This window comes from Microtus pennsylvanicus, chromosome 1 (genome assembly GCF_037038515.1).
Source record: "Microtus pennsylvanicus isolate mMicPen1 chromosome 1, mMicPen1.hap1, whole genome shotgun sequence".
Lineage (NCBI taxonomy): Eukaryota > Metazoa > Chordata > Mammalia > Rodentia > Cricetidae > Microtus > Microtus pennsylvanicus.
Window position 1 is genome coordinate 141916920 of NC_134579.1, and position 12458 is coordinate 141929377.

Genomic DNA, 12458 nt, shown 5'->3' on the forward strand with positions numbered 1-12458 from the left:
GAGGCAAAGGCAGGTAGATCTCTGTGAGTTCGAAGCCAGCCTGGTCTACAGAGTGAGTTCCAGGACAGTCACGGCTACACAGAGAAACCCTGTCTTGAAAAACCAAAACAAAGTAGACAGCACCCAGGAATGACGTCAGAGGTTGTCCTCTGGCCCTCACACCCTTACACATGAACATGTACACACATATCCGTCCACCAAAGAATGACAACAGAAAGACCATGGTGTTAGGAGTATTGGATGCATATCTGTGAAATGTCCACGGCCCTGGGCACACAGCCACGTGTCCCTGTGGGTGAAAGGCTGGCTCTCTCAGCGTGTCCCGCTTATGTAGCTGTGAGTGAACTTGTTACTCACAGAGTCGCACTCCGAGTCTCTGCCGTTTTCCTGCTCCGCGTTTGGAATCCTGTGAGAGACTGTGTGAATGGCTGAATGGGAGGGATAGTGTGTTCTATGGCTGGAGCGGGGCGGGGCGGGGGGGGGGGGAGTCGGCGGACCATAACTGTGTGGCTGCTCCTACGTGACACAGAGTGGCTGTGATAAACGTGCCTGCTCCCCAGTTCCCACTCTTCCCTAGAGCTCCCCGTTCCCGTTCTCTGTTCCGCCCTGACCCCGCCCCCCTCCAACACCCCAGGCTGCTGGGCGCCCGTCACCTCTTGCAGAGCTCAGGCTGGCGAGGCAGGGCAGCTGTGGCAGAAGGAGATTGGGAGCCGGGACTGGGCACAGGTAAGGGGTTCCTCATCAAGACACTGCCCTGGGGTCTATCTCTCCCTGCCTCTGTTTCTCTATCTCTACCTTTGTCTCTTTCTGCCTCTTTGATGGGCTTATTTCTACTCTTTTCCTGTTCTCTGTCCCCACTCACTTCTTTCTGTCTCCCAGCCCACATTTTTTTTCTGTAATTTTTTGCTATTTGCTCTCCTTTCTCCTGCGCTTCTCATTGTTCCTGAGTCTCTCTCTCTCTCTCTCTCTCTCTCTCTCTCTCTCTCTCTCTCTCTCTCTCTCTCTCCTAGAGATCTGAGATTCCCTCTTGAAACCCCACTTTCGCATTGTGGGGGTGGGTAATGGTTGTGGTTAGAAAAATTTTCAGAGAGCGTTTAGCACGCTAAAGTCAGAAACCCACAGTCTAATGTCTCAGTATTTGGATGCTGGGAAAACGTTGTCTCTTTGACTCTGGGCTTTATATATCCAAAGCCAAGAAAGTTTTAGAAGAAGGTTTGCTATCTAATTTTAAAAACGCTTTGCACTGGGAGGATGGGAACTCAAAAGGTCGTTTCAAGTTCCCTTCTAGATTTGACTGATGGTTTCTATCCCTCCCATCCCCACACCCGCCAGAAGGTCCCAGGTTCCCGAGTCTCTCCTGTCTAGCCTCTGGGTGACACCAACGCTTCTGCCTGTCACCGCTCTACAGCAAAAGGCCCCTCAGCAAACACCCCTCCCTTCTACCTAGGCTGCCTCAGCAACACTTAGGAGGGCCTGGGAACCGCTTAGCTGATCTCAGCCCCACTTAACCACTGGAAGCCGCGCCTAGTACTGCCCCACCCCAAATCCTCACGTGCGGAAATGGAGGTGGCCTCAGACTCTATGTGCATCTGGCAGGTGAACGCTGGCTGAGGCTGAAGTGTTAATTCTGCGCTGGGACCCTCCAACCCAACCACCTCCGCGTGGCCGAGTCTCCATCACCTTTCAAGGATGCCCCTGAGGCTTCGGCTTCTGCTGCTGTGTCTGTGGGGGCTGCCACTCCAGAGGGCGGAGGTGAGGAGCTAGAGAGACACCGGTGGTCCGGGAGGGTTTTAAGCCTTCCCCTATCACAAAGAGAGTTTTGAGGCTGCCCGTCCCCACGCTGCAGTCTGGTAGTTTCTGCTCATACAAGTCCTCCCGTGGGGTCCACCTACCACCCTCCTCTGATTCTCTGAAAAGTTTGCCGTCTCCCATATCAGATCCATTGGCGGTTTTCTAGGCACCCCGATTCCATCGAAAAGATTTCTAAGCCACCCAGGAGTACTGTGTAAAACACTGGACAGCCCCTCCAAATCTCTAAAAATGAGTGCTTTTGACCCTTCCCAACCGAGCTTGCTGCCTGGAAGGGGGTTGTCCTCGTCGAGGGGGGTTTCCTCCCTTCCCTTTCCTCTTAGACAGACTCTGAGGGACAGACGGCGGAGCTGTACCAGCGCTGGGAGCTCTACGGCAGGGAGTGCCAGGAGGCCCTGGAGGCTGCAGATCCTCCCTCAGGTGTGACTAGAGGGCTGGGCCAGCAGGGGGGGAGGGGCTGAGAGAAGGAGCTGGCGGCTGAAAAGAAAAATCTGGGCGATTTCGAGGATGTGTGGGGTGGGGTTTGGCTCGGGTAAGCGGTGATGACCCGGGTTGGATTCAGTTTAATAAAAGAATCCTAATCCCAGCATAGGGAGGCAGAGGCAGGGGAATCTCTGTGAGTGAGTTCGAGGCCAGCCTGGGTCTACAGAGCCAGTTCCAGGGAGGGGAAGTGGGAAGGGTCGTAGGCGGGCCCTGCACTCCAATGGGCAGGGTCTGGATGGAGTTTGATAACTGAACTTTCTAGACGAAATAATCATGATACGGGCCTGGGCTTTGTTTGGTGAAAGGAGCCTGCGATGGGACTGGGAGGAGGCAAGGGTTTGAGGTCTGGTGAGAGGAGCTTGTGCCCTCTAAGGGGATAGCAACCTGGAGGTGTGAAAGAAAGAAAAATTAGGACCGCCCTCTACTCTAGCCTCTGGCTCTGTCGCCCTCTCCCTCAGGCGTGGTCTGTAACGGGTCCTTCGACACGTACGTCTGCTGGGACTACGCGGCCGCCAACACCACTGCCCAGGTGCCCTGCCCCTGGTATCTGCCCTGGTATCGCCACGGTGAGGTGCCGGGCAGCTCACCCAACCCCTCCTGCTCCCGTTCGTGACCTTGTCTGTCAAACCTGGTGTTTCCTAATGTCTGTGTCCTCTGGGCTCTGTCACACACTTTATTTTCCCTGTCTTAATTTATTGTGTGTATGGATGGATGCACATGCTAAGGGGTATGACGATAAGAGATCAACTTTAGGGCTGGAGAGATGATGGCAGTTCCCAGCACTCACATGGCAACTCATAACTGTCCTTAACTTCAGTTCCAGGGGGTCTGAAAAACTCATGGCAATGCACGTAAAATAAAATAAAATAAAGAGATCAATTTACAGTAATCCTTTCAACTTGTGGTCCCAGGCTCTACCAACAACTCTACCTGCAGAGCGAACTCCAGGGCCCAGGCTGGTCTTGAACTCATGGCATTCCTCCTGCCTCGACCTCCCAGTTGTCAAGATTACTGTGGTGAACCACTCCATGCCCCTTTTTCTGATCCCATCCCTTATGTTCCCATAGTGGCTGCAGGCTATGTCTTCCGCCAGTGTGGCAGTGATGGCCAGTGGGGGTCTTGGAGAGATCACACCCAGTGTGAGAGTCCAGAGACGAATGGGGCCTTTCAGGTGAGAAGAGATGAAGGATTCAGGTTAGGGTATCTGGGGAGAGCTGCAAACCAAAAAGACCTCGGGAGCTTCAGGCCCAACTTGACACCTCTTTCTACAGAGTAGAACTCTGGGTTGTTAGTAATGAAAATCCAACCCGGGAGGCAGAGGCAGGCGGATCTCTGTGAGTTTGAGGCCAGCCTGGTCTAAACAGAGTGAGTTCCCAGACAGGTTCCGAAGCTACAGAGAAACCCTGTTTAAAAAAAAAAATAGCCGGGCAGTGGTGGCGCACGCCTTTAATCCTAGCACTCAGGAGGCAGAGGCAGGCGGATCTCTGTGAGTTCGAGGCCAGCCTGGTCTACAAGAGCTAGTTCCAGGACAGGAACGAAAAAGCTATGGAGAAACCCTGTCTCATAAAAAAAAAAATAGCACAAGCGGTGCTTCAAGGAGAAAATCAGGATGCTTCACGTTGAAAGGACAGAGAACAAAGCGGCACTTTCCCCACAGGGAACAGGCTATGGCTGGGGGCAGGGAGCCTGCTGGGCAGCCCTGCCTTCTACTCTGGACCAGCTGGAAAAGTCATGATTTCTCTTGCCTTCCATGTCTCCACCAGGACCAAAGACTGATCCTGGAGCGCCTGCAGGTCGTGTATACAGTCGGCTACTCCCTGTCCCTGGCCACGCTGTTGCTAGCCCTCCTCATCTTAAGTTTGTTCAGGTGCGCCCCCAGCCTGGGTGTGGTAGGCCTGAGAGGGGGTGGCTCTAGGGGAAGGGCTAGGGGATGGTGAAAGGGCCTCTGGATGACTGAGGACAGCTCTGCAGGGACTCTCAGCCCTTTCGTCTCTCCAATCCTCCAGGCGGCTACACTGCACTCGTAATTACATCCACATGAACTTGTTCACGTCTTTCATGCTGCGGGCAGCGGCCATCCTCACCCGAGACCGGCTGCTGCCTGCACTGGGCCGCTACACAGAGGATCAGACTCTTACCCTGTGGAGCCAGGTACTCCATCTTCTCCTTTCTGGTGGGACCAAGATGTTTCCCGTCTGCGAGCATACCTTTCCTCATCACCGTGTACAGAGGGTATGGGAGCAGGATGGGAGGAAAAAAACAATGGGGAGAAGCCGGGCGGTGGTGGCTCAGGCCTTTAATCCCAGCACTCAGCACTCAGGAGGCAGAGGCAGGTGGATCTCTGTGAGTTCAAGGCCAGTCTGGTCTACAAGAGCTAGTTCCAGGACAGGCTACAAAGCTACAAAGAAACCCTGTCTTGAAAAAAAACAAAACCAAAAATCCAGTGAGGGGGATTTGGAAGGTACCAATTTGTTCCTGGATAGGAAGGTGAAACTCAGGGCTGTCAACAGATGTATAAAAAAATAGGACTTTAATAATTTTTTAAAGAAATGTGAGGGTCTTGGAGGAGAGCCCAGTGCTGGGAAAATGAAATGAAAGACTAAGCGTCATCCATCCAGGACTGGAGAGATGGCACAGTGGTAAAGTGCACAGACCTCTCATGCAAAGGACCCTGGTTTGGTTCCCAACACCCACATGGCAGCTCACAACCATCTAACTCCAGTTCTAGGGGATCTGTGCTCTCTTCTGACCCTCATGTGATGCAGAGACATGCACGCATGCAGGCAAACACCTCTATACATTAAATAACAGCAACAAAAAAAGCACATCTAGATAGCGCAGTGCATAAAGGCACTGGATAGCAAGCTTGATGACTGGAGTTCAATCCCCAGAACCCACATGATGGACAAAGAGAACCCACTCCTGAAAGGTCTCTGCTCTTCCTGCACCTGTGGTCACATAGCCTGGCATTTAAATTTTTTTTTTTTTGACACAGGGTAGCCCTGGCTGTTGTGAAACTCACTCTGTAGACCAGGCTGGTCTTGAACTCAGAGATCCACCTGCCTCTGACTCCCCAGTGCTGAGATTGAAGGCGTGTGCTGCCACTACCCGGCAACATTCAAATTTTTTATTTTTATTTTATGCGTGTGACTGTTTGCCTAAATATATGTATTACATGTAAATGTGTGTGTGTGTGTGTGTGTGCGCGCACCAAGAGCATGTCTGGTGTCCCCAGAGGCCAGAAGAGGGTGTCAGATCCCCTGGAACTGGAGTTACAGATAGTTGTGAGCTGCAGTGTAGGTACTGGGAACTGAACCCGGGTCCTCTGGAAGAGCAGCCAGTGCTCTTAAGTGCAGGAGTTCAGTTCTTAGGAGCTAGGGTGGCAAAGGCTAGTTATTGGGATTCTGTGGGTACTACACTGTGGAGATGAACTAGACAACGCCAGTTTTTAGGGTGTCAGTGTGGGAGAGTCCGTAACAGAAAGGGAATAAGGTGAGATAAACCATCTGCTGGGGACCCATGGGAAAACATCTGAAAGCAAGAAAGAGATGGAGACGGGCCCTGTCTGGTCAGAAGCTCTTGTAGTCCCAGGAATGTGGGAATCTGAGTAGAATTGACATTTTAAGACCCTATTGGGTTACAGAACAAGTTTAAGGACAGCCTGGACAATGTATTGAGATCCTGACTCAAAGAGAAGAGGAATGGATGTAACCCAGTTGTAGAGTCCCTGCCTAGAGTCCCCCAATGAGGGGCAGGGGTATGGCTCAGTGGTAGAGCCCCTGCCTAACAAGCAGGAATCCCTGGGTTCAAGACCTACTACCACATACACGAAGGAATGCACACAAATAATAAAATAGAGATGAGGCTGCTGGTGAAAGAGTTGGGGATACCTCTCTGCCTTGATTTCTCTTGTCTGATGGCTCCCTAGGCCCTAGCTGCCTGCCGCACGGCCCAGATCGTGACCCAGTACTGCGTGGGTGCCAACTACACCTGGCTGCTGGTGGAGGGTGTGTACCTGCACCATCTGCTGGTGATCGTAGGAGGCTCAGAAAAGGGCAACTTCCGCTGCTACCTGCTTCTTGGCTGGGGTGAGCCTTAACTCCGTGCCCTTCAACCCTCTGTCCAGCCCAGTACAACTCGCCTCCCCCATTGTCCCACCGATCCGCGTTGCCTTCCCCTCCCACCCCCTCGTTGAAGAATTCCGCGGGTCTTGGGCCTGAAAAGGGGCTCGTGTGCACGCTGACAGCTGCGGCGGGGTGGGGGGCGGGGATCGGGGTCTGCACAGGGGCCCCCGTGCTTTTCGTCATTCCTTGGGTGATCGTCAGGTACCTGTTGGAGAATACGCGGTGAGTTGCAGGGCCTAGGGGCGGGGCCTGGGTTGTGGGCGGAGCTACGTGGGATCAGGGCAGGGAGGGTGGAAACGGGACCAGGTGGAGAATGTGGGCGGGGTCTAAAGAGGCTAGGTGCTGGGGAAGGTGACTTAGGAGGTCTCCAGAAAAGCAGGGTGGGTGGGACTTAAAGAAATGTGGGTGGGCCTTAAAGAGGGTGGGCAGGGCCTGGTGAGGGACCCGGCCTGATTAGATGTGGCTGGGGGTGGGGAGATTTGTGTATCTCAGTTCTACCCTGCCTCCTCCAGGTGCTGGGAGCGCAACGAAGTCAAAGCCATTTGGTGGATCATTCGCACCCCCATCCTGATAACCATCTTGGTAGGGCCAGTATCGCCCACTCTAGGCTGTGTTCAGGGATTTCCCATTCTGGGGAAGCGGAAGGCCAACCTCCCGTCCCACCCCTGAACTCAATGGCTTCTGGCTCAGTCTCTCTCTCCTCACAGATCAATTTCCTCATCTTCATCCGCATCCTTGGCATCCTCTTGTCAAAGCTGAGGACACGGCAGATGCGGTGCCCCGACTACCGACTAAGGTGAGGGCCCTAGTAGGGAGGCAGACGGGGCCAGGTTCAGGGATAGGGATGTGAAGACTACCAACAGCTTCTCTTCCCAGGCTGGCTCGGTCCACGCTGACGCTGGTGCCCCTGCTGGGTGTCCACGAGGTGGTGTTTGCTCCCGTGATGGAGGAACAGGCCGAAGGCGCCCTGCGTCTTGCCAAACTGGCCTTTGAAATCTTCCTAAGTTCCTTTCAGGTGCTCAGACAGGGTGCATGAGTTCCTCCCTCCCAAATGGGGCCTTTCTTTCCACCAGGGCACAGCGCTACTATCATCCACCTGAACAGCCACTGATTGGAATGTACCTATGGGATTTCATTCATCCATCCATCCATCCATTCATTCATCCATCCATCCATCCATTCATCCATCTATCCATCCATTCATCCATCCATCTATCCATTCATCCATCCATCCATCTATCCATTCATTCATCATCCACTCATCCATCCACTCATCCATCCATCCATCCATCCATCCATCTATCCATCCATTCACCCATCCATCCATCTATCCATCCATTCATTCATCCATCCATCTATCCACCCATCCATCCATTCATCCATCCACTCATCCATCCATTCATCCATCCATCCATCTATCCATCCATTCATCCATCCATCCATCTATCCATCCATCCATCCATTCATCCATCCATCCATTCATCCATCCATCCATTCATTCATCCATCCATTCATCCATCTATCCATCCATCCATCCATTCATCCATCCATCTATTCATCCATTCATCCATCCATCCATCTATCCATCCATCCATTCATCCATCCATCCATCTATCCATCCATTCATTCATTTACTCATGCATTCATTCAGGCTTTCATCATGTAAGCATAGGACAGAAAACACCTAACGAGGGTTATCCTGGGCTGGGGCAGAGGTAAGGGAGTGGGGATGGGGGTGAGGAGCAAGGGCTATGGGATGGACTGGGCTGGGGCAGAGTTAGTTGGCACTTGCTAACTTCAAGGCTTTCTTCACCTTTGGATGGGGCTAGAGTGAGACAAGCCTAAAGTACAGAATTTAAGAAAGTAGGTCGTTCCAGATGGGAGGCCAGTTCTGATGCTACCCTACCCCGATAGACCTGCTGAGCCCCAGTCTTCTCCTCTCGAAAGTGGGCACAGTACCAGTCTCCCTTGGGAGGATGTGCATTCACTAAAGGAAGCAAGAGCAGATGGGCACTTATGTACTGAGCTACAACCACAAATCTAGTACCCCTTCTGTGGGAAACACAGCCAGTCACATATCTGGGGCATCCCTGAGGCCAGAGGGCAGCTAGTACGGTGGACAGAGGTGAGGGGACCCAGCTGCAGAGCTACTGCAGGAGCAGAGGAATCGAGAGGGGCCAATTCCCTGAGCGTTTGTTTTTGTTTTCTCCTGGAAGAGGAGGTATGTGATTTGAATTAGATTTTGACAGAATTGTAGAATATCATAAGGATTATCTTTTTGGGCTGGGCGGTGGTGATACATGCCTTTAATCCCAGCACTCGAGAGGCAGAGGCAGGCGGATCTCTGAGTTCGAGGCCAGCCTGGTTTTTCAAGACCGTCCTGGAACTCACTCTATAGACCAGGCTGGCTTCAAACTCAGAGATCCACATGCTTCTGCCTCCCAAGTGCTGGGATTAAAGGTGTGCACCACCACTACCCGGCATAAGAAATATCTTTTTAAAGAAGGAGTTTAAAAAAGATTTTATTTATTCGTATATTTTATGTATGAGGGCTCTATTTGCATGTACACCTGCATGCCAGAAGAAGGCTTCAGATCTCGTTATAAATGGGTGCTGGGAATTGAACTCAGGAACTTTGGAAGTGCAGCCAATGCTCTTAACCACTGAGCCATCTCTCCAGCCACCCTAACAGCCCATGTTTATAATTGGCTTGAAAATTAATTTAAACTAGGCATGGGGCTCAAACCTGCACTGTCTCCAGCTGCTAAGCATGTGCTCCATTACCAAGCAAACCTCAAGCCACATAATTAATTAGTTAAAATATATTTATTTATTGTGTATTGATGTTTTAACTACACGTGTCTGTGCACCATGTGCATGCAGTACCCACAGAGGCCAGAAGGAGGTGGCTGATTAATTTCAGATGTTTAAGGGTTATCATGTGGATGCTGGGAATTGAACCTGGATCCTCTGGAAGAGCAGCAAGAACTCTGAGCCATCTCTACAGTCCAAATTAACTAATTAGCTAATTCATTATTATTGCTAAGCACTATATCTTGCTATCCTGAAACTCATTCTATAGAGCAGACTGACCTCAAACTCAGATTCACCTGGCCTGGGAGTGCACTACACCGCCCTGCTGTACTACATCTTCTTACACATAAATACCTCAATTCCGACAACCACCACCTTCATTTTTCATGACGAAGAAATCGAGGCACAGAGTGGTCGCTTGGCCCAAATGTGGAAAGCAGGGAATCAGCTTCCACACTCAGGACCCTCAACTGCTGGGCCCAGTTCTCAGCCCCTGGGCAGACCAATGCAGGGAGCTGGGAGCCAGTGAGCAGGTGTACTCGGTACTTTGATCAGGGTGGCTGGGATCAAGTGCACAGCAGCGATCTGATCTCTCCTATTCTGACAGGGCTTTCTGGTGAGCCTGCTCTACTGCTTCATCAACAAAGAGGTAGGAGAGGCCGGCCCACCCACACCCCCTGGCGGCCGCTCTGGGAACGGTGCCGCCCTGAGCGTCCCGCGTTGCAGGTGCAGTTGGAGATTCGCCGAGGCTGGCGTCACTGCCTCCTACATCTCAGCCTCCGCGATGAGCACCCCCGTCCGCACGTGGATCTTGGCCCTCCGGCCCTGCCCTTGCGTTCTGCACCCCGGGAGGTCCCCATGGGCGGCTCCTTGCCCTCTGGGTCGCTGCACATGCCTGGAGATGAGGTCTTGGAAAGTTACTGCTAGGTAACGGGACTCCCGTGTCTGTGTAGCTTGTATTGAGTGCCTACTGTGTACCAGCTCCTGTGTGGGGAATGCTGGGGAACCCCGAGAGAAGGAAGACAAGGGCGGGGTGCGGGGGAGAGAAAAAAGACAAGGTCCCTACGTGTATATTTTGTTGTGGAGTGACTTATGAAAATAATTGAGATGTTTAGGACAACTGACAGGGAGGCCACTTGTGAAGATGAGACACTTTTAAGCCATGCTTCAAAGAAGTGGAGACAACTTGAAGAGCTGGAGGACAAGATTCCAGGAAGACAGAATAGCATGTGAAAAGGCCCTGGGAACAGGAAGGATGGAGAAGGGCTTCTGTGGCTCGACTGGAAAATGCTGGGTCTGCAGACTGAAAAGTGGGCCGGGGTACAGAAACTGCACTGGAGATTTTCATCTTTTTATGCGTACGACCGTTTTTGCCTGCATGGATGTCTGTGCGCACATGCATGCAGCACTTACATACGCATGGAGGACAGAAGCTCCCCTCCAACAGGATGCTTGTCAGCCTCCACGGGGGTGGGGGCAACTGAATCTATCTCTCCAGTTAGCAGCATGTCTAGCTCCTTGGCTTTTCCCACAGTTGTCTGCTCCACAGGGACAGATCATCAGGGGTAGGATGTAAACTGGGAGCCCAGTGAGGGGAATGCAGGTGGCTGGACCAGCAGAGGGTGAGAAAGATTTGTTGATGGATCCCAGGAGAGGGATCAAAGGAGAGTGCCAAGACAAAAGGAGGGAGATCAAAGGGCTCTTTGTTTGGGGTGGGGGGAGTAGTGAAGTGCTCTTGGCCTGTGTTAGGCTGAACTTAGGATCTGGAGAAACCTGGCAGCAGAGCAAGAGGAGCCTGGGTCACTGAGGGTTAAACATGGAACCTCTGCCGGAGAAACCCTACCACCTCCCAGAGAGGGCTGGGAGAAGTTGAGGAAGCAGTCTAATTGCAGTTGGTCTACCTGCACGTGCACAAACACAGGCCTTCTCAATTAGTAGGGTGTGCTGTATTTTCCCCAGGGTCCCCAGAAAGACACACCCCAGGCTTTGATTTCTGGTGGGGTAGAGGCCCTAGCAAAGCAAACATGAAAATCAATTGCTTCTATATGGGGTGGGAGATGAAGGTCAGGCTGGAAAGGCAGATGACCAGGGTATGCGTGTGAGGTTGTCTGCCACAGATGAATAAGGTTCAACTGGAGCCACGTTCCCACTGTGCCCTTGTCTGGAAACTAAGACACATGTACAAATTAAATCTGTGTGTGTGACCCTGCTGCTTCTCTAGGAAGGCAACACAAATAGCAGAGCTGGGAGAGGACGTGGGACACCTGTAACCCCAAAACTTGGGAGGAGAGTGTGTTAAGGTCATCTTGATGGAAGCAAGTTGGACATCTGAACTCTGGAGACCTTGTCTCACAAACAGCGGAAGCAGCAGGACCAGCCCAGTGCATTTCTTAGTTGGGCTACTGTATTATCTGTCACTAAATTCCCAATTTGTCTGTACTGCTCCCTTTTCTGGGGCCTGTACGTTCAGGCTGCGCTCCCTGCAGACCGCCTCTATGGTTCTCATCCCCTGAAGGACTACTCAAAAGCAAGCAGAGGCAGAGGCACAACTGTTTCAGAGCAGTTAGGGCTAAAGTGATATCACATCCTTTCCCCAAGACTAATTTGTATATCTGTAATTCGACCATCTAGGAAGTCAAGGCAGGAGCACTCTAAAGCCAGCCTAGGCTATGTAACAAGACCTTGTCAAAAACAGAAAGGGCTAGGGGAGAGGGCTCAGTGGGTGAAGTGCTAGCCATGCAAGTCCAAGGACTGCAGCTTCGTCTCTTAGCACCCACGTATGTGGTAGTGACTGAGGAAGCTTCCCATGGGAGCCTGGGTTTCCATACATACAACTGTGTGCACATGGATCCATTCACATATGAACATACACACACTCTCCCACCTCCAGTGGGGCTTCCATACATACAAATGTTCATAAAGCCATACACATGTGAACACGCACACACGTTCCCACCACAACATGCGATTTGGGCAGCCAGATGCCCAGAACTGACACCTTTGCTGTCTGAGAGGCAGGTTAGCAGTATCCATGTCTGCTAAGTAGCGCTCAGAGGAACGGGGCAGGACTGCAGCTGCGCCTGTGGCCTCGAGGCCTGATCCAACCGTGTTCCTGGGTGAAAAAACTAGGCTTCAGGGCAGCTGTGTGGACCGAGGTTGCCCACCAGCTTGGCCGCATGACTTTTATTATTTTGTTTTTTTTTGAGACAGGGTCTCTCAATTTAGTCC

At 52.0% G+C, this 12458-nt stretch overlaps 1 protein-coding gene across 1 annotated transcript; it reads left to right on the forward strand.

Moving 5' to 3' along the window:
• Window positions 1-1689: 1689 nt before the first annotated feature.
• On the forward strand, window positions 1690-10492 carry Gipr (gastric inhibitory polypeptide receptor). Its single transcript, XM_075958701.1, has 14 exons — window positions 1690-1752; window positions 2133-2229; window positions 2751-2858; window positions 3360-3463; window positions 4056-4159; window positions 4299-4443; window positions 6221-6380; window positions 6578-6638; window positions 6929-6998; window positions 7124-7212; window positions 7293-7431; window positions 9838-9879; window positions 9957-10157; window positions 10358-10492. Exons 1-13 carry the CDS (start codon window positions 1690-1692, stop codon window positions 10155-10157), a joined length of 1383 nt encoding a protein of 460 aa, XP_075814816.1. The 3' UTR covers window positions 10358-10492.
• Window positions 10493-12458: the final 1966 nt, after the last annotated feature.